This window comes from Australozyma saopauloensis, chromosome 1 (genome assembly GCF_035610405.1).
Source record: "Australozyma saopauloensis chromosome 1, complete sequence".
Lineage (NCBI taxonomy): Eukaryota > Fungi > Ascomycota > Pichiomycetes > Serinales > Metschnikowiaceae > Australozyma > Australozyma saopauloensis.
Window position 1 is genome coordinate 2,045,042 of NC_086131.1, and position 20,379 is coordinate 2,065,420.

The 20,379-nt window shown below is 45.7% G+C and overlaps 10 protein-coding genes across 10 annotated transcripts; 8 read left to right on the forward strand and 2 right to left on the reverse strand.

The window, feature by feature from the left end:
• Positions 1 to 2: 2 nt before the first annotated feature.
• On the forward strand, positions 3 to 524 carry PUMCH_000896 (uncharacterized protein; the record flags this gene model as incomplete). The annotated part of the gene is made up of 1 exon (XM_063019970.1): positions 3 to 524. The coding sequence occupies one exon, from the start codon at positions 3 to 5 to the stop codon at positions 522 to 524; it is 522 nt and encodes a 173-aa protein (XP_062876040.1).
• A 756-nt stretch (positions 525 to 1,280) lies between these two features.
• On the forward strand, positions 1,281 to 2,309 carry PUMCH_000897 (uncharacterized protein; the record flags this gene model as incomplete). The annotated part of the gene is made up of 1 exon (XM_063019971.1): positions 1,281 to 2,309. One exon carries the CDS (start codon positions 1,281 to 1,283, stop codon positions 2,307 to 2,309), a length of 1,029 nt encoding a protein of 342 aa, XP_062876041.1.
• A 501-nt stretch (positions 2,310 to 2,810) lies between these two features.
• Positions 2,811 to 4,853, forward strand: PUMCH_000898 (uncharacterized protein; the record flags this gene model as incomplete). The annotated part of the gene is made up of 1 exon (XM_063019972.1): positions 2,811 to 4,853. The coding sequence occupies one exon, from the start codon at positions 2,811 to 2,813 to the stop codon at positions 4,851 to 4,853; it is 2,043 nt and encodes a 680-aa protein (XP_062876042.1).
• Positions 4,854 to 5,718: 865 nt separating this feature from the next.
• On the forward strand, positions 5,719 to 7,326 carry PUMCH_000899 (uncharacterized protein; the record flags this gene model as incomplete). Its single annotated transcript, XM_063019973.1, has 1 exon — positions 5,719 to 7,326. The coding sequence occupies one exon, from the start codon at positions 5,719 to 5,721 to the stop codon at positions 7,324 to 7,326; it is 1,608 nt and encodes a 535-aa protein (XP_062876043.1).
• Positions 7,327 to 7,580: 254 nt separating this feature from the next.
• PUMCH_000900 (uncharacterized protein) lies at positions 7,581 to 8,267 on the reverse strand (the record flags this gene model as incomplete). The annotated part of the gene is made up of 1 exon (XM_063019974.1): positions 7,581 to 8,267. One exon carries the CDS (start codon positions 8,265 to 8,267, stop codon positions 7,581 to 7,583), a length of 687 nt encoding a protein of 228 aa, XP_062876044.1.
• Positions 8,268 to 9,071: 804 nt separating this feature from the next.
• Positions 9,072 to 10,400, forward strand: PUMCH_000901 (uncharacterized protein; the record flags this gene model as incomplete). Its single annotated transcript, XM_063019975.1, has 1 exon — positions 9,072 to 10,400. One exon carries the CDS (start codon positions 9,072 to 9,074, stop codon positions 10,398 to 10,400), a length of 1,329 nt encoding a protein of 442 aa, XP_062876045.1.
• Positions 10,401 to 12,353: 1,953 nt separating this feature from the next.
• On the forward strand, positions 12,354 to 13,784 carry PUMCH_000902 (uncharacterized protein; the record flags this gene model as incomplete). The annotated part of the gene is made up of 1 exon (XM_063019976.1): positions 12,354 to 13,784. The coding sequence occupies one exon, from the start codon at positions 12,354 to 12,356 to the stop codon at positions 13,782 to 13,784; it is 1,431 nt and encodes a 476-aa protein (XP_062876046.1).
• Positions 13,785 to 14,361: 577 nt separating this feature from the next.
• PUMCH_000903 (uncharacterized protein) lies at positions 14,362 to 15,837 on the reverse strand (the record flags this gene model as incomplete). The annotated part of the gene is made up of 1 exon (XM_063019977.1): positions 14,362 to 15,837. The coding sequence occupies one exon, from the start codon at positions 15,835 to 15,837 to the stop codon at positions 14,362 to 14,364; it is 1,476 nt and encodes a 491-aa protein (XP_062876047.1).
• Positions 15,838 to 17,342: 1,505 nt separating this feature from the next.
• PUMCH_000904 (uncharacterized protein) lies at positions 17,343 to 18,557 on the forward strand (the record flags this gene model as incomplete). The annotated part of the gene is made up of 1 exon (XM_063019978.1): positions 17,343 to 18,557. One exon carries the CDS (start codon positions 17,343 to 17,345, stop codon positions 18,555 to 18,557), a length of 1,215 nt encoding a protein of 404 aa, XP_062876048.1.
• A 500-nt stretch (positions 18,558 to 19,057) lies between these two features.
• Positions 19,058 to 19,861, forward strand: PUMCH_000905 (uncharacterized protein; the record flags this gene model as incomplete). The annotated part of the gene is made up of 1 exon (XM_063019979.1): positions 19,058 to 19,861. The coding sequence occupies one exon, from the start codon at positions 19,058 to 19,060 to the stop codon at positions 19,859 to 19,861; it is 804 nt and encodes a 267-aa protein (XP_062876049.1).
• Between the last annotated feature and the right edge of the window lie 518 nt (positions 19,862 to 20,379).

Consider the following 20,379-nt stretch of genomic DNA (forward strand, 5'->3'; position numbering starts at 1 on the left):
CCATGCGCACCGCAGTTCCTGCAGTACCACAGTACATCATCTGGAGAGATGAGCGAAAAATATCCAACCGGAACACACCACCAACCACACAAACACAAACGCAAATCGCGCACAAGAAATACAACACCAGAAACATGAAGTTCATAACCACCAATTTCGTCAAGTGTGCCGTGAAGACCTGCGACTCTTCCGTCGATGCCTTTCCACTCCAATACTCAGACTGTCAAATCGTCCAAGAGGAGCTGGAATACAACCCCGAATTCATAGTGCACATGTTGGAAAGACTAGAATGGAACGCTGTTGTGAAGGTTGCTCGGGATTTGGGCAACGAGTCGCTCCCGCCAGTGAAACCAGAGGGCTTGGATCCCATCATGGAAGATGACCAGGTCATCTTGCGTGATCTTCACACGTTGCTTGTAGAGACGCAGATTGTGGAGGGAAAGATGGTGTGCCGTAATTGCGAGCACATTTACTTCATCAAGAACTCGATCCCTAACTTCTTGTTGCCTCCTCACTTGTGTTAAGGAGGAGGAATAGCTTGGTAGATTTGGTTCTGGTTTCCGAATCTATGAAGCAATTGATATGAAAATGTTGATATGAATTTAGGTGCAAGGCATTGACACAAAGGTATCAGTATGAAGTGTCTGATTTATTGCGGAACATGGTCTGCTGGACTCCATCCACGAGAAGCACACAATGAACCTCTTCTTGCTGAAAGAGATGTGGTGTTACACAATGAACTCTTTTATCTGCGTAGCAATGATATTACTCGAAACGCATCTCTCCATACTGATAGAGCAGGTACGGGAGACCATTGAATGAGCATGCGGTATAGAACCGCTACAATATACGGAATGTGTATTCTGAACGTTATTCAAGTAATTCAAGTAATTCAAGTAATTCAAGTAATTCAAGTAATTCTCACCATCAAAAGCTAGGTTGTCCAAAAAAACCCAGTTCAGTAGACTAATTATGCCACCACCACTCTATCTATTACCTGGCCCAGATAGTATATCCAACAGAAGCCACCAGTAATCGAAGCTTCCAGCCACAAAAAAAACAACAGCACCAACTACAAAAATAAAAAACGCCCCAAAAATTACAACCATCCATTTCCCTCCCCAATTAAATCGCTCAATCCCCCCCTCCACCCAATTTCTCAACCACCAAAACTGCCTATCTAGATAACCCCCACCCGTACACCGGCCGGCAGCTCACCTGCCCACCCACCCCCATTAATTACTCACTATCTCTTTCCAAAACACCAACACCCCACTCCAATGTCCGGCGCAGGTAACAGAGAGCTGGTCTTCCCCACGCGGATGACGTTGGGCCTCATGAAGGGTAAGTTGAAGGGCGCCCAGCAGGGCCATTCGCTTTTGAAAAGAAAGTCCGAAGCGTTGACCAAGAGATTCAGAGATATCACCCAGAGAATCGACGAGGCCAAGCGGAAGATGGGCCGTGTGATGCAGACCGCCGCGTTCTCCTTGGCCGAGGTTCAGTATGCCACCGGTGATAACATCTCGTACCAAGTCCAAGAGAGTGTCCAGAAGGCTCGGTTCCAGATCAGAGCCAAACAGGAGAACGTTTCCGGTGTGTACTTGCCGGCGTTCGAGAGTCACATCAACGAGGACATCAACGACTTCAAAATGACCGGTTTGGGCCGTGGTGGTCAGCAGGTGCAGAAGGCCAAGATTGTATACACCAAGGCTGTAGAGACGCTTGTAGAGTTGGCGTCGTTGCAGACAGCGTTCATTATCTTGGACGAGGTCATCAAGGTCACAAACAGAAGAGTCAATGCCATTGAGCATGTGATCATTCCCAGAACAGAGAACACCATCAGTTATATCAACTCCGAGTTGGACGAGTTGGACCGTGAGGAGTTCTACCGGTTGAAGAAGGTGCAAGAGAAGAAGCAGATTGCCGTTGCTGCGGAAGAGGCCGAGGAATTGGCCAAGAGACAGGCCGCAGAGGGCGCTTTGGAGGACGCCGAAACGGAAGACGTTGACGACGAACTTGACGACAAGGTCGAGGATGTCGAGGGCGCAGAGGAGGAAGAGGATGAGGCCGTCGCCGAGGACGCTTCAGATGCCGCCTCTGTTCCTGCGTCTGCAAGTGCCTCTGCAGAGGCCTCGCCTGCCCCTGCTGGCAAGAAGAAGAAGAACAAGAAGAAGAAGAAGAAGGCTGCATCCACTGCCGTTCAACCCAGCGAGAGCGAAATCATCGAGGACGTAGAGAAGTTGGCAGGCGGTGCTGCTGCCGGCTCCGAGGATGTGTTGCAGGAGAACGAGGACGACATTATTTTCTAGGTGCTGCGTCGACCCTTCTAGATCCGCGAGTCGGCATCGGCCACCCCTTTCTTTGCAGCACTGCTAAAGCATCAGACCGTACCATGCAATATCATTACAATTTTGAGATGCCCCTGTAGAGAGACGGTGTGTACTTTGATGAGTCAAAGCGTTAAATTGTCACGATGACCGAGATATTTACATGTTATTCTTTTTTTGCTCACCCATTCAATTCGACTTGAAATTAAAATCAACCATTTTTGCTTCCCTTCATTCTGCGTCCGTCAATGCTGTCAACTCCACGCCTGCACACAGTGCCAGTAACCAAAACACACCCCAAACACACCAAAGTCACAAAAACAAACCACATTCTTACCAGCTATTGCTCGCAACAAAGAAAAATAACAGCGCACGTGACGACACGCTCATAATAGACTGAAAAACTATAAATACCAGTCGTAGCGCTCCCTTTTAAACTGCTCAATTTAAGATTGTGTCCCATTACACAAAGAAGGCATTCTTATGCCACCCGCCCCCACCATCTCACTAGAATGGGCCTTGGACAAGCTTCCGTGGCTGCTGCTATTGCGTGCGGAAAATCTTGACATCAATTGCGACCTCCAGTGTGTCAGAATCGAGAAAACAATCGAATGTCTACTACCGTACCTAGTACAACTTCATGGAGAACTTGTGGTCTGCGCTGGAATGGAAGAGGATGTGCAATGGCACGCCAAAGAATGTAATATAGTTGTAGGAGTGGCCGATATAGTGGCCCGAGTCGATGTGTACTTGACGTCTGTGTTTGCATGGTGTGTCAAACTAGAGGATCTGAGATTGTGTCTGGGCTTGAAGGATCTCACCATGCATACGTTCGATGTACAGCAGTTGGTTATACCCTTGAAAAAAAAATGTTTGATGGCCTCAAGACTAGTTGAGATGGAGACGTATCAATTGAGTGCCCTTATAGAGGAGGTAGCTGGCTGCACTGAAGAACTTCTGAAAATTCGCAGCTCCCAGTTAGGAGATGAAATTCTTGCAAATACGAATCTCGGAGAGGTATTCAATCTTATCCAATGCAATGACATCAGTCATCTGTCTGGTTACTCCGCCAAATTGGCAGCACTATCAGTACTCTCGCCCTCTGACGGAAGTCTACTAAGCGCTCTACAGCATTTATCATGCCGTATTGATGCGATGCGCTTTTCGATGGTTCTTTTCACCCAGCAAGCTACCGACTTCCTTCAGCAGTGCAATAGGCACTTTCCAAAGAGTTGCCAACAGCTACAAAGACGAATCGCCGCCCTCGAAGAAGAATGGGCGAGAACGCTGACAGAATACACTTTGAGCAAGTCTGTTCTTCTAGATCGCAATTGCAACTCTCTCTTCCTGTTTTTGGTCAATCAAACTATCCTGGCGGTTGTTGAGCTAAAGGCGCGGGCGCACTCCTTGACCGAAGACGCTATGGAAGATGCAGATCGGATTCAGTTGAAACTATGTTCTGGTGTCATCAACTTTGTTCACAATGCTTTTCAGGAGGAGACTGTTGCGAGGCCAGAGGTGATAGCCAAGTACAATGATGTACTTCTCTCCGAGTGGGAACAATTGAATCATGCACTTCTAGATCCATCTCCTCAAACCGATCATGCTGCAAATCAAGCTGAATCTCCCTTTTGCGAGCTACGATCTCCGTTCAATGAAAATAGACCGCCAAATACCCACAAAACTCCCGACTTTCTACGCTGTTTGACTCTTCTGAGAACGAGTCTGAACATGGCTGAGAGCGCAGAGGTCACTCCTGATACAACGCCGCGAAATACGCCTGTCATTGAGTTCAAACCTCATGCACTTGTGTTGCCTAAACGAAATGTCTCCAAGCGTGATGAAGAGAAGGTGGTTGGACTCGGACTTGATCTTGGATTAGAGTTCAATCAATCTTCAACAGTTCCGTTGAGTGTAATGAAAAAGGATAGGATAATTAGTTTGAACGTCGATCCAGCTACTGTTAAAGGCTTCAACTTGCGTGACAAACTAAGTCAGCTTCAAGAATCTTCGACAGTTTCTAAACTAGGCTCTCCCGCAAAATTGCAAGAAGCCTCCATCGGAGACAACAGCTCACGAATTCCTAGAATTCTGAATAATATCGCGGCTGCGCAGATCCCCAAAATCGAGAAACAGAGTGCTAATGGGTCGAGGATCCCGGTGATCTCCCGCACCCACCCAGTATTCTCATCCATCGCAGACAAAGCGCTAGCAAAAGAGTTTGACGAACAAAATGACCACTTCGCGGAGAAGTCAGTTCTCTACACAAGTCTCAGAACACCTCCAGGCTTCAACCTCAGCTCCATTAGAGACAGCTCCACACCTCGGTCGACACACAGAGTTCCATCACATACAACCGCCAGCTATTGTTTGGGTCTCATGACTCCCAACAACACGCTTGGCTCAGTTGCTGAACAGTACACTCCAGAAGTACTCGATTGGGGGTCGCGTTCACTGCTGCGACAAAGAAGCAAACACGCGGCGGCGACACCCGCACACAAGCATCCCAAAAAGCCATGGAAATGAGTCTATTATGTCCCTTCAATTCTTTTACACTTTATTTATGCTAATTTACTTATGTTCCTTGGAGCTCTCGGACTCCATGGACTTCTTGGTGAAGCCGTCCAAAAAGAAGTCTCTGCCGAAGATTTTGTACATCCAACTATTTCTCTCCACCTCCCATTTCTCCTCCTCACTGAATTTGCGGATACCCTTGTCTCCGCCCAAGAACTCACCTTCTTGGACTTTCTTGGTGGATTTTCCCGAAACACGGCGGTAAAGCTCATATCCGGGTATAAATAGAATAGGGATCGAGAACAACACAAGATAAATTCCTCTGTAGCGGGTTTTGATCTCCTTTGGTGCGGTTTTCCAGTTTGGTTTTCCGGTCTCGACCAAACCTTTGAGAAACGTCTCGCGAGCCGCCGCTTCGGGGCTTTTTGGCTTTTCTGGTGTGGTGTTGCGGCCCTGCCTATGGAAGGAGGAAGTTTTGAACGAATTCGGGCTTTTCATGGTGGCGGTAGACTCTACTGTAGTAGACCCCACAGTGTAATTAGTACAGTGCCAGAATGCAGTTTTGAAAAATGATAAGCGGTGAAAATGCGTACTGAACTAATCCAATGATAATATAAAAGAATAAAGGAAAATCAAAAAGAAAAAAGAAAAAAGAAAAAGAGGAAAAAGAAAAGACAAACGAACAAAGAAATCAAAACAAGAACTTTTCCTATTTTTTTCTCTACTTTCCTATTGCCAATGCACTTCTCATCACGTTTCATCTCAGATCAACTCCATTCCATAATTGGAATACCTCCCTACTGCAGGCTACCCATACACCCATATACCACCACCAATACCAAGTACATCTTCCATCTAGAACCTCGTAACGGCAACAATGATAGCCGAACTTGTACACAAGCACGCCAGTGCTCACAACCGCCCAGAAAATACTATATATACCTATGGAACCGCCGGTGTTCGCATGAACGCCAACTACTTGGACTATGCCATGTATGCCATGGGCATTCTTGCCGCGCTCCGCTCCAAGGCGCTTCTGGGCCAGACTGTCGGTGTCATGATCACCGCGTCTCACAATCCTCCGCAGGATAATGGTGTGAAGGTCGTGGATCCGATGGGATCGATGTTGGAAGCATCGTGGGAGACGTACGCTACCCGTTTGGCCAACAGCGCAGTTGAGGATTTGGCGGGCACGATTGAGGCAATTGCGGCCGAGGCTGGGATCGACATGTCTGTTTCGGCACGTGTGGTTGTGGCCAGGGACTCCCGGGATTCCTCTGCTCGCTTGAGTAAGGCGACTATCGATGGAGTCCAGACCATTCCGGATTCTGTTTTCGAGGACTTGGGGTTGATGACCACTCCTCAATTGCACTACATAACTCGTACACTGAACGATGCTGCCTTCGGCGAGCGTCTGGAGGTTGGCTACTACACCAAGATGGCCAGCGCGTTCAAGAAGCTTGTGGACCTAGACTTTACTGACAAGATCCAGATCACTGTAGACTCTGCCAATGGCATTGGCGCTCCGAAAATCCAGGAATTGGTCCAGAAGTACCTCTCTGACTACGTCGACGCTGCCTTCGTGAACTCTGACTATGATAAGCCTCAAACACTCAACTCGGATTGTGGTGCCGATTACGTAAAGACCAACCAAAGACTCCCCAAGAACGTTACTCCCCAACCGGGCCTTTTATACGGCTCTTTTGATGGTGATGCTGACCGTCTAGTGCACTACTATCAAACAGAGGCAGGCGAGTTCCGTTTGCTTGATGGCGACAAAATAGCAACTCTTTTGGCATTGTTCTTGCAACAGATTCTTTCACGGTTGCCTCAGTTGGACCTTAACATTGCTGTCGTGCAAACAGCCTATGCCAATGGCCTGGCTACCGACTATGTCGAGGATACTCTCATTGTTCCTGTTCGCTGTACTCCTACAGGTGTGAAGCACTTGCACCATGAGGCTGAAAAATATGACGTCGGTATCTATTTCGAAGCTAATGGACACGGAACTGTCATCTTCTCTCCAGAGGCTGAAAAGAAGATCTTCAACTATTCCGCCGAGTCTGAGGATGAGAAAGAAGCTGCTCTTGTCTTGCAGGAGTTCACCAGATTGATTAACCAATGTGTAGGTGATGCAATCTCCGACTTGTTGTGTGTTTTGGCCGTTCTCCACTACCTCAAGTTGTCTCCAGCTCAATGGGACAAGGCTTACACCGATTTGCCAAACAAATTGGTGAAGGTCGTGGTCGCGGACAGGACTATTTTCAAAACAACCAATGCCGAGAGAACATTGGTTGCTCCTGAAGGTTTGCAAGCCAAAATCGATGCTGCTGTCGCAAAATACCCTAAGGGTCGTTCATTCGTCAGGGCTTCTGGAACCGAGGATGCCGTCAGAGTGTATGCCGAGGCAAACACTCGTGCTCACGCCGAAGAGTTAAGTGAGGAAGTGAGACTTTTGCTTGTAGAGAGCTACGGCAAGCAGTAGAACTAGGTTTTAGAGTAGCTACAAATACGCAATGACAAGGAAATTTACGAACAGGTGTATTTCAAATGCATTTGGCCTTGGTAGACAAGAATACTGATAGTACTATGCTATGCTCAACGATTATCATGAAATGAGCGACTCGAAAGAAGCTCCGTACTCATGGTCATTGTGTATCTAGTTCGCTGATACGAAAACTGAAAATCGCCCATTCAAAGTTTGCCGATCTTGATATCTAGATGTTTCCAATACAACAGTTAATTATTCTTCTTAAACTCTCCAGGAGTAATAAGCTTCTTCCCTAACACCCAGAGACCTCTCTTCTTCTTCTTTGCCTTGTGTTCAAGCTTCCGGTACCAGCCTTCATTTCCTCCAAATTCCGCTCCCACCTTAGCTTCGTATACCACTCCTATACCGTTGCGGATCATTTCCGCGCTGACATCTTTGCGGCCGGTCAATTTCCACACCTGCGCTCGTGCAACCAATCTCTTATACTGATCAACGGAGTACGGCGTAATAGTTACGGAGCGATTCTCCACGTAATTCTTCAACCACTGAAGAGATTCCTCAGAAAATGGCTGTGCCGGTTTCCCGAAATGGGCCCTTTCAGGAGCATCTACACCGCATAGACGAATCATAAGCGTCTCGTTCTGGAGATTATTGCGACCCTCGGGAACTTTACGTAGCCACCCCCACCCGAGAAGGGGCCCGCCGGGCGTATGATAGAACCGGAAATTGTCTCCATCGCCTACTCGAGTCACTTTTCCATACAATCTACGACGACCATTCAACATGCTAGGAGTAAGGTTGAGATAAGTCTGAATGCGACGAACATAACGGTTATATAACCGGTACGAAAGAAAGAGAGAAGTTCCGATTCCAGCAGAAAGAAGAAGAACCTGTGGGTTCCTCAATGAAGCTTCATTATTGGTGCTGTCACTCATTGTAGTGATCAGATATGTGCGGAAAGATTGTTTATGCGAGGTTCAATGCAATGGATTGTGAAAAATATAATTATGTGTTCCTTTTTTCTCTTAATGGTCCGAATTCTTATGTGTTGGCTTCAAAAAGCAAGCTATGTAAGGTATCTAGTAAATGCAGCGATATGATTGGTCAATACAATAAATTCAAGTCGGTGAAACCCCTATGGTATTATAAACAGGCAGTGAAAAGAAACCGCAACGTCTTTGAAAAGAAGTAGGGGTATCACTGTGTTTTGGTTTCAGATGCTATGTTCAGGAACAGATCAAGGGACCAAAGATAGGAACAACTGACATGGAGGAAATAATTCAGTGACATTTTTTGTACTATTGATACTATTTCATGTAGATTTCCTATATAAAAATGTAAATTTGGGAGAGTCTGGTTTGTTATGCACAGGCAATTGGACCTCTAAATCATAGTATGCCATGCTTCCCACCAACGGAGCATTTTTATAGCTTAATAATGAAGTCAAAGAATTTGTTTAAAAAGAAAAATTAGAAGTCTATCCAATTTCATGTAGTAGTTCTGTCTTGACACACTCATATCTTTCCCAACTTGTAGATATACATATCAATACACAATCCATACCCCAGAAGAAATCAGAAAAAAAAAAAAGAGTCAAAAGTACTCAATTGATTAAATTATCCTCATTTCTCTTGTATAAACCTCCTCCGTCGCCCCTTATCGTGAATTAACCGTACCTCTTCTCAACCTACAGATAACCCACCTATATTCCTCTAATTAATCCATCTTTTTCCTCCAGGATGAGTGTTCCGGACGGAGAATACGACATCGACCTTTCGGGACTTCTCGCAAGTGTCCAAAATGCACCTAGTGCAGAATCACTCGCAATTCGTTACGGATTCATCCCCGATTCCATGGATCAGACAAAACCACTTACACTCTACCAAAACGACGACGTGTGCATTCTAGAAGCACAGCTGTTGGAGAAAAACAGTAAGGCAGCACTGAAGCCCGTGCCGGTAATCTTCGAGGGAGTGCAGCAGCGACAACGGCTGACACAGACCTCTTCTAGTGGAAACAACGATTCGTACTATTTGGCGTTTCTGGCGCTGGACCACGGCGACCTACAGCCTACAGTGAAGCTTCGACAGCTTGGGTCTACGATCCGAGTCAGCAAGACGAGAAACGTGGAGAAATGGCAGAAAACAATCGCAGAGTGGAGCGCAGCCTCCAATATGGACCTAGATATCCCACTGGCACTCACGCCGGAATTGGAACCGGCGGAAGCACATGTAGATAATTGTGCTCAGCCGAATTCACATCGACTGACTCAAAATCTGGGCGTAGGGGCGGGACGCGCTGCTAAAACGGTGGGAAAGGTCGTGGGGAAACAGACGCAGAGCGCCAGGGCATCGAATGCCAAAAATGTTACTTCCGAACACGATGCAAAGAGCAATCCTCCCACTAAACCTAAGGCGAATACACCGAAAGTGTTGGTCCAGCCTCCGCGCCGTAGAGTGACTTCGAAGAGGCCACCGGCAACGCCCGAGGTGAAACCGGACATCATCAGTGTCTCGGACTTCGAGGATTTGGAAAGTGAAGAGGAGGCAGTGCCTGTTCCAGTGCCAGTAAAAGAGCCACAACCAATGCAAAATACAGAAGAGGAACCAAAGCTAGTGCAAAAACTGGAGCCAGTCATGATCCCTCAAAGACGTAAAACAGCAGGAAAGGCACCTCCACGAGCTAAGGCTGAGCCAGTGTCTGAGCTGGAGTCGGAGGTAGATGCAGATGTTGTTGCCGACATTTCAATGACCGATGACTTCCAGGACTTGGAAGATCAATTGGAAGAGGTTCTCGAGGAGGAACCTGCGAAGCCAGACCAACCACCGCCTACCCAACTGCAGCCGCAAAAGTCGCTGGTCGACCGCGCGGCTTACGATAGTTCAGACAGCGATGATGATTCAGATGGTGCTTTCGGTGCACCGATTGTCATCAATATGGAGCAGGCAGCGCCCAAAAGACGGGGGTCTCGCGTCAACGCAGCCACTTCCTCAAGCAAACCGATGAGCTTGCGGGAATTGTATGGCGAGAAGCGAAACGAAGACTTCAGTTGTAGCGAAGAGGAGTAGTGGTGTGTTTGCAAGAAAGAAAGACCGATCTGATCCCCTGAGCGTATAGAAAACAGATGAACTTTTGAGTTTTAATTGACTCGACCAAAATCGAAGCCCTTCTTTTGTAAACAATCTGATAAGATTTCGTAGCTTCTGTCCTTTCTAATGTGTATATGTCCCTCCACACTATAAACTTCACTGTGTACACATACATTATCTACAATATTGTATAATTTGCTTGATTAAACCTTGAAATACATTCGGTTGTGTATATTTCTAAGACGGTTTACACTTCAAATCATAAGATTTGTTCTTTACTTCTTCACCTTCTCCATTTCGCACTTTTTGTGTTTGGTATTCTACAATGCTAGATCAAACACTCAAAGCCATAGACGAGCGCTTATACTCTCTAGAATTGCAATTGGGAATCGACCAATCAAGCGATCCACAGGAGAGACTCCGGTCGTCCATACTTCCATCAGACCACGTAGATAGTAGACCAATAGTAGACGAGATCGCCGAGTTGCAGACCAAACTCCGGCAGATACTAAGACTGGACGAGAAATTGAATACCATTCCCAGCATCATCTCCGAGTACAGATCGCTAATTGACCCAGTTGGACTGCTCGGAATTGCGCCAGAGTCAAAACCAGAAGATGTACCTCAAAACGAAAAACAAGAGCGGATCTCGGCACGATTGCCAACAATTATGAAATACATGAACGAAATGGTAGAGCTTGCAAACATGGAAATGCCGGAAATGCCGACTGGGCTTCTCGACCGTCTAGATATGGCTTCTCTTTTACGCAATGATGCCAGAACGCAGAAGCTAGCGCAGTTGTACGAGTTGTTGGCTGTCAAGAATATGCTTGTAATTCATAAATTCACGGAATTAACCAGAAAAGAGTCAGAGTACTGGGCTGCCGTAGATGCAAAGCTTCGGAACTTGTCCTTGCAGGTATTTAATGTCTCGGGGGCAAGCGGAATTTAATTCAGCTTGATGAAAACCGAAAAGACGAAAACGTCAGTCTTGGATTGTGTATTTCAAACATGAATGACATTACAGATTAGGCCACCATTAGGAAAGTCAAGATGTGCGCCTGGTGGATATTTAGAACCCAATTTCAAAAACGGATGATTCCCCTTCTTCAAAGATGATGCGATCAATTCCGCTTCCTCACAAAATGCGATTATTGCCGTTTCATCTCAGAATGCTGAGTATCTATAGCAGGAGCCTCGATCCACGGCAAATAAACTACAATTGCCTCTGAACTATGCCTAAGCCTCACACACAATCACACAAAAAATCCAATCTCAAATGCCTGGGCGCAGATCTCTTGCCCGATAAAATCTACTATTCACTACAATGACAACATACCATTCTCACCGATAAAGGAATTGCGAATCGAATTGCAGCCAACAATTCCCGGAATTCAAAAAGCAAGATCAACACTAAAAACAGTTTCATCAAAATCCCTGCCAGAAAACAAAACTCCATCCAATCCCATCTTATCTCAACCTCATCTCCCTTCGCAGTTTCAGATCTTGTTATGGTCTGCATCGCATTTTAGGTCGCGCGTAGCATAGAAAAAGACAACACCAACATTCCCACTCTTTTCTCCGCCGTCGCCCTTTTGCGTCTCTCACACATCGAATCTGTTACTTTGAACTAGAGGCGTGTTGAGATTCTTCGTTGCGAGCCCTGGTCTTTTGTTGTTCTTGAGTAATTCACCCCGTAGTGTGAGTTTTTCATCAGACATCGCTGGATCTCTCCGTGTCTTTCCTTTATTCTTCTTTCACTTTTGTGTTTCCGTTTTTGATAGTTTCGTTTGAAATTATATATTTGGGGCTTTCTGGATACTCTTTTTACCCGCTATTCATCTTCTATTACGAGTCTTCTGCTCATCATTCCAAACAGTTGTTTTGAACTAGCTGTTTACCAGACCCTTTCGAATCTTGAATTTTTTTAATATGACCGAAGAAAACAAGACCCAGAAGCCGACTTCCAGAGTCATCGACTCGCTTCATTCCGAAATTGACGAGCTCAAAAGCGAGCGTGAACATTTGAAGCTCTCCCACGACGAGTTCAAGAAACGTAACGCGATTTTGACCTCCAAAAATGACTCGTTGCTCGACCAATTGGCCAACTACAAACACGAGAACGACATGATTAATGCGTTGTTGAAAAGAAAGGAGCGTCGTATCACAGACTTGGAGGCTGAATTCGACCTGTTGAGCTCCGAGTCGGAGTCCTTGAAGCTGTCTGTGAAGAACTACAAGATCAGATGTGACAATTTGCAGGAATCTCTGGCCTCGTCTGCCGCCGAGTTCGAGCGCTTGAAAATTGCCTACGATGCAATTGTAGCTGCTCAGAGCGAATACAAGCGCCATTATCAGGAAGAAATCGCCCAATTGACGACAGATCTCTCCCAACATAAGAAACTGTCTGCAGCCATGTTGTCCGAGTACATGACTAAGATTGAAAGTAACGATAGAGACGTCGATGTCTTGTTGGACAGTCTTACTAGTAAACGCAAGTCTTTGGATAGTATCTATGTCAACAGAAACAAGACGGTCTTAGAGTATCTTGGCCAGTTAGCTCGTGCTGCTAAGCTTCATGGTGAAGAGTCTCGCTCTCTTATGCACGATAATATTGAGACTATTAATTTATTGAGGGAGAAAATCCCGGACTTGCAAGAGATCGTCAATGAGCACAGTGAACAAACTGTTGACTTGGATACCCTTCTCGGCGACTCCAACACTACATTGGAATCCGACTTTGGCGACTTGAGCATGAGCTCGGTGACCTCAGACGAGAGTGCCTCATCTTTACCTTCAAGACACAGATCGACTAAGAAAAATCGTCAAAAGAAGGGTCCATCTAGGTTCTCCCCCGAGGCAGAACTGTATCCAGATGTTCTTCCCAAGTCCCGCAATGGCCAATCGCGGGGTCAAGGTTTACGATCGTCCTCCAATGAGAGCTCACAGGGATTGAGACTCTCTTATCCTCAGTCTCGGAACTCTTCCTCACAAACGAATAATTTCCGCTCCAATTCAGGAGGAAATCACAGAAATTCAAACTTCAACAACTCCAACCAAACCACAGATACAAACTTCTCTAGCAACGGCAACATGAGTCAGCAGAGACAATTTAGTGGATCAAATACCTCTAGTGGGCACAGAAAAAGTTCTTCGCAGCTGCCCACACCTGGGAACAACAACAGAGGTCCCAAGAAAGGAGGCTCGAGTCCTTCCATGAACAACTCCGGGTTTAATCAACAGAATAACAGGAACAACAAGAGGAGACTGTTCTATGGAGGAAGCAACAATTACAATATTGCGAATAATGATCAGTCTCCGCACAGCCCTCTACAGAAGGCTGTTGTTGACGTTGATATTTAAACTTTATAGAAATACTATGATACCTATGAATTCGACGAATCTGCTTCTACAGTTGATTTCTAGATAGTTATTGATGTGATGTTTGCGATGTTCCTGTCACTCAAGTGAGTACATTATACATGGCTTGTTCTGGGATGGAGTTAGAATGAATAGTAAAGGTTCTTTGATACTACTGATGAGATGTCAGATAAAGTAGAATCACGCCTTGAGTTTGATCAATCCTTATTCTCTTGAATCTCCGACAAGAGACCTCCAAACCGTGATTGAGGTGACATGCTCCTATTGAGTTCTCGTCATTCCAATTGCTTGGTGAGAACTACTTCAGTACTCAAATAGTTTCTTAACAATACGAAGTCAATTCATTTTCTAGGCGCTAGCTAGGCGGCCGATGACTAAACACAGAGTAGATTTGATGCGGAGTACCCCGAGGAGCTGTCACAACAAGAGCGTAAGCCCGAGTAGTAGGGGCTCTGACAAGTGGAATAAGAATAGCTGCTGTAAATCAGTTGCATACCGAAATTCCATGACGCATAGATCAATATTGTGTAGCTTCCGAGTCTTCCAGACCAAAAGTGGCTCAACATACTGTTTCACTTAAAGAGTATGCACGTATAAGTCCATCACCATGACCTACAAATAGAAGCAGTTTATCAGCAAGGGTTTCCCGTGTTCTGATTCTTGTTTGAACGGGCACAATCTGTCGTTCATCACTCGATTTGGCCCTCCACGAGAAGATGCATATGGATTTCTTGGTGGGTCCTGAAGGATTGTCAACAACGTTCAGTGCTTGCAATGCCTCTTCAGCCCTTTCCCACGTTGAAGTGGTCTCTTGATCATTGTTAATAACCTTTATTGTGCCGTCCCAGAATGCTACAGCATATCCACCGGTCACAAATTGGACACATTGGATACCGTAATGCTTCAAATTGGTGAAAGAGACTTGAGATTCGAGTTCGGAAGTACTTGCGGCATTACTGTTTGATTCTTCAAAACCAGGTGATTCTAGTCCAGTGAAGTCAGATGTGCTTCGAGTCGCAGGTTTTTGTGTTGTAGGCTGTTTGAGACCCCACTTATTAAGAGTCGGATCGGGCACAGCGCCGCTGTTTTCGCGACTATTTGCATGATCTTCTTTACTAGTAATGTTTGAATCTGCGGATTTGTGTGATTCGATGACGTCGTTTGAAGAGGCCAACAAGGGCGAAAGGTCCACTCGAAGTATTTTTTTGGATGCAGAGCCACAAAGAATTACCTTTGAGTCATTGTCATACTCTAACGAAAGCATCGGCAGGGGCGTATGCCCTTTGAGAGCACACTTGAGGGTCACTTTGTAACCCGTATTTACAACAAGGCGATCAGCTTTTTTGACCAGATCACGAACCAGCGGTCTTATGTCTAAGCCGAATAACGCCCCAGACTCGTATCCAACAAAAAGAAGGTTTTCAGAGATGAACCGGAGTCTCATTACAATGCCATGTCCTCTCTGCTTAAGTATCAGATCTGGATCGTTGATTTCCTCCAAATCCAGTTTTATCAATTGCGCGGAGCGGATTGCAAAGTTTTCGATCACTCTCTGAATCGCAAAGGTGCTACCGTCACTGCTTATCTTGTACACATCGAAGTTATCTGAGTCAACCGATGCTGGGGTAACCACCAAGGCATTTTTCTTCAAACCTTCACTGGGAAGTTCCCAAAAGTCTACATTACAAAAGTTCAAGGCATTGACCGGCAATTCCTCGTATTGCGGCTTCTTTGGTTCCTCTTCGTTTCCCACTACCGATACATCAGAACTACATCCACGCAACGAGGACTCGCTAAGATTCCAAAGTCGAAGCTCCGAGTCCCGACCGTGAGTGAGGAGCCCCATGGCTGTATATTTAAGGGTCAAAATCTGGCCCTGGTGTGCTTTCCAAAGCGCTCTGGGTCGTTTGGTAGTTAGATTCCACAAAACCACCCAACCATCGCGATCCGCAGATACCAAGTCATCCTGAACTCTAGCTATGCATGACACCGAGGATTTGTGGCCTCGAAGTGATAGTTTTAGCAGAGGGTTCATGGAAAGAGATGAGATCTGGGGTAGTGAAAAGTAAGGTGGAATTGAATTTGAGAGATGGATATTTTCCAAAACAATTCAAAATTTCAGGGCAATTTCCCAGATGATAAATTGAATCGAGTGTGTAGATGTTGATTTTTTACGGTTGAGCTTCATAAACTATAAGGTTTTATCGACAGGATACTCTGAGAGGAATTCTGTAATTTTGTGGCATGTTGATTGTTAACTAAAAATCTTATATATCTCGTTCGGTGTCATAGTATTATATCGGGCAATTGTTTAATCCAGCTATCTCCTGGTAGTCAAACATAACACAGAGAAGTACTTCAAATCATCTTACGGTTGCGGCCATATCAAGTGGAAAATACTGTTTCCCGTCCGATCAACGTTAGTCAAGCCACTTAGAGCCACACTGAGTAATGCAGTGGGAGACCATGTGTGAAATTGTGGTGCTGCAATCTTTTTTTTTGGATTTTATTTTTGCTTGTGGTTTTAATCTGTCGATGCGTTAAGAGTACCTTGGTTGCAGTCATCCGTATTTTTCATTTTCGGTAACACGAGAACAAAGAAGTTCGAGTTGATGATTTGATACATTTAAATTTCATCTTCATTCAGACTCGTTGTTCTCCTCAATTTTCCTTTTAATTGTATTTGGACCAAGCTATTTGGGATCTTGTGCAAGAGGCGCTTTTGTTGAAAGTCTAATGATGAAATTTCTGTAGCCGGGTTAAGCTTTAATTCTGTTTTTTTCTTATGAGTATTACTAAGGATCATTGATTGCATGCATCTAAAGAAACCTAGAGCCCTTTGATCCAATAGGCACTTCGTACTGACAGGCAAGTTGTACTACTACGTCATCATCACGCAATGGATCCGATTAGATCAAAGCACACTGCAATCTAATTTCATTTTTCCTAAATCCATTGATGCATAATTCATTTTTAGGGAATTCCGTAATGAGAACAAGATTCACATTTTGCAGCCATTCCCAATAGAGAAAGGCTCGCCTAAAAGAGTAAGTATCACTACACACTACAATCACCTTCCCGAACACAGAACAAACACAAAGCACCACTGTGATCCATATCACACAACAGAAACTTCCGATCTATCACAGTACCCACTCCCCTCCTATACTAAAACGACCAATCATGCCAAAACAAAACATCCGCGGGCTCAAAACCATCGAATATAAATACTCCACCAATTCTTCAAAATTCCCCTAAATTTTTAGACCAAACCATCATTACTTCTCCCAAACACTCTCTTCCCTAGTCTTCTCCAAGCGCATACACCAGCTCCAATGCCTCACATGTAGCCTAACAAACAGCGCCGTCGGCCCGCCGGCCCGTCTGGGGAACACCTGCACACCGCATATGTCTGCCTAATCAGGGCAACGATAAGACTGCACACCACACCTCCACAAATTCAACCTCGAATCATCCGAGCATCTTTTCACTCCCAACTACTTCTTCTTTTCCACAACAGATTCTGCTCTGTTGTCCTTTATGTACAGAACGCTAGCCTCTACACTCCGTGCCCTGCGCCGTCGCTTGTTCTCCTCCTCTGTAATCGCCATGTCTTGCCCATACAAACAGCCCCAACACAAACTCACCATGATCCCCGGACCAATCGAGTTCTCGGACGAGGTGTTGTATGCCATGCTGACTCCGTCGCAGGCACACACGTCGCCAGAGTTTGTGGCCACTTTCCAGAGTGTGTTGTCCAACTTGCGTAAGTTGTTCCAGTCCACTGACAAAGCTGCGCAGCCATACGTCCTTGCTGGCTCTGGAACCTTGGGATGGGACGTGGCTGCTGCCAATCTTGTCCAGAAGGATGACAAGGTGCTCGTGTTGCTGACAGGTTTTTTCTCCGACTCGTTTGCGGACTGTTTGCGTGTATATGATGTCAATGTAGATGTTCTCACCGCGCCAATTGGTGATGTGGTGCCATTGGCCGACATCGAGAAGCAATTGAAGGCCGAGTCTTACAAGGCTATCACAATTACTCATGTTGATACTTCCACCTCTGTTGTGTCGGATGTAGAGGCCATTGCCGCCGTGGTCAAGAAGGTCAGCCCCGAAACGCTCATTTTTGTTGACGGTGTGTGCTCCATTGGTGTGGAGGACTTGAAATTTGACGACTGGGGAATCGACTTTGCCTTGACTGCCTCGCAGAAGGCCATCGGTGTCCCCGCTGGCTTGTCCATTTTCTTCGCTTCCGCAAGAGCCGTGGAGAAGGCTTTGGCTAGACAAAAGGATTCCACATTTTTCGCTTCGCTCAAGCGCTGGACCCCCATCATGAAGGCTTACGAGTCCGGCTCCGGTGCATACTTTGCCACTCCAGCCGTGCAGGCTATCACTGCCTTGAAGGTTTCTTTGGACGAGATCGTCTCCGAAGGCTTGTCCGCTAGATTGGCCAAGCAAGAGGAAACCTCGACCAAGTTCAAGAAGGATATGGAGCTGTTGGGCTTGCGCATCTTGCCTGTCAACCACTCTGTTGCAGCACATGGCCTTACTGCTGTCTACTTCCCTGAGAATGTCAACGGCGGTGACTTGTTGGCCAAGTTGGCCTCCAAGGGCTTCACTGTTGCCGGTGGTATCCACAAAGCCTTGGTTGGAAAGTACTTCCGTGTGGGACACATGGGCTACTCTGTTTACGCCGGCCACGTTGACTTGGTCAGCAAGGCCATCAAGGAGTCTGTTGAAGAGTTGAGCCAGTAACTCGGCCGGCTGCATTTGTAAAGTGTGTCGCATTTGCAAATGCGATAGCCATCCCATGGACTTTTTCTTTAGAAACTGACATTAATGATTTATGGAGCAAGACACCGTGCGATCCGTTTGACTGTCTTTGAGAATAGATCTTGTTTGATGTGCCAAAGACACAGTCGAACATTTCCGGACATAATCTGAAAGATAGAGAGTCTTGATGAATTTCTCTGCGGAAAATCAAAATAGAACTAAATATATATTATAATCTTTTATGGATCAACCATTTGTCTTGTCTGTCTCATGCACTCCTTCTGTTTATACCCATATACAGCCCTAGTATTACCATTACTACTCAGTAACCAGCAACAGATCTCAGAAACCAAAAGAGTTCAGAAATCGAGATACACACTACTGAATAAAATAATAAAGAAGATCATCTTGTCCAATTTTCGCCGCGAAAATTGACCATTCATCCTAATTTTTCACCCTCTTTCTACCCCAGCAAAAACACAATGGAGATCGACCCCTACGCCGTTCTAGAAGTCGACAAAAGCGCTACCCCAATAGATATCAAGAGGGCATACAAGAAACTCTCCTTGAAACACCACCCGGATAAGGTGCAACAGAAGGGAGGCGAATTGGACGCAACCCTATTCCCCAAAATCCAGTTTGCGTACTCGATTCTCTCAGATGCATCCAAAAGACAGCGCTACGATGCCACAGGATCTCTCGGTCTAGCTGGAGATGACGATGCAGACGGATTTTTCGACTGGAAGGAGTATTTCCAGTCAATGACAGACAAATTGACCATAGACATGATCGAGGAGGATCGCGCCAAGTACCAGGGCTCGGAGGAAGAGCGCGAGGACATTTTGCATAACTTCGCGTATTATGAGGGTGACTTCCTTCGACTCTTTGAGGTTGTGCCTCATCTAGAGTTTGACGAAGCACAAGAAGCGCGGGCATTTGAAATAATCGAAAATGGCATCGCAGAGGGTGCGCTTGAACTTGACAAGAATATGCGTAAAACATGGGACAAATATAAGAAGTCACGCAAGACGAAGGTCAAGCAGCAGTTGAAAAAGATGGCCAAGGAAGCACAGGAGGCAGAGAAATTATCCCGCAAACTTGGCCAGAAGAGAGCGTCGAGTGAAAACGACTTGCGTGCCATGATTCAGCGTAAGAATGCCAAGGGTCTCGACAATCTTATATCTAATCTTGAGGCCAAGTATGGTGGGAAGAAGCGGGACGTGCCTGATGACGAGGAGTTTGCTAAGATCCAGGAGAAGATGATGAAGAAAAAGAGACGGGCTTAGGCAACATTGGTCAGTGTATTGTTGCAACAGGAAGTTGTTGCAGGTTTTGGGGTTTGGCGAAACACTTCTGAACAATGTAGTTCTTTGGATATTTGGTTCCAGATTAATTGTCTTGCATCCCCACTCATTAATAGGGTTGGGCTTGAATTTGAAATACTCTGGATTAATTTGATCGATGTCTACTCGAGACTCAAGCCATTGATACGCTTCACAGCGTTAATTAGCGAAACAGACGATCATCTATACTTTCCAGAGACAAATGACAATTAATTCGATACATTTGAGTGAATAAGCACAAGAGACCAAAATAATTTTGCTTTTACTTTTTCTCACTAACCCAGATCTAATACACCGCTTCCGGGCACCAAAACAACAAGATCTTCACCTGAAAGCAAAAAAAAAGATTACATAAAGCTTCAACAAATAACAAATTAAAAAGAAAAAATTCATTTCCACCCTCTTCCCCATTTGCTCATCTCATTTCCCTACCCCATCTTTTCTGCACGCGTCCCCATTCG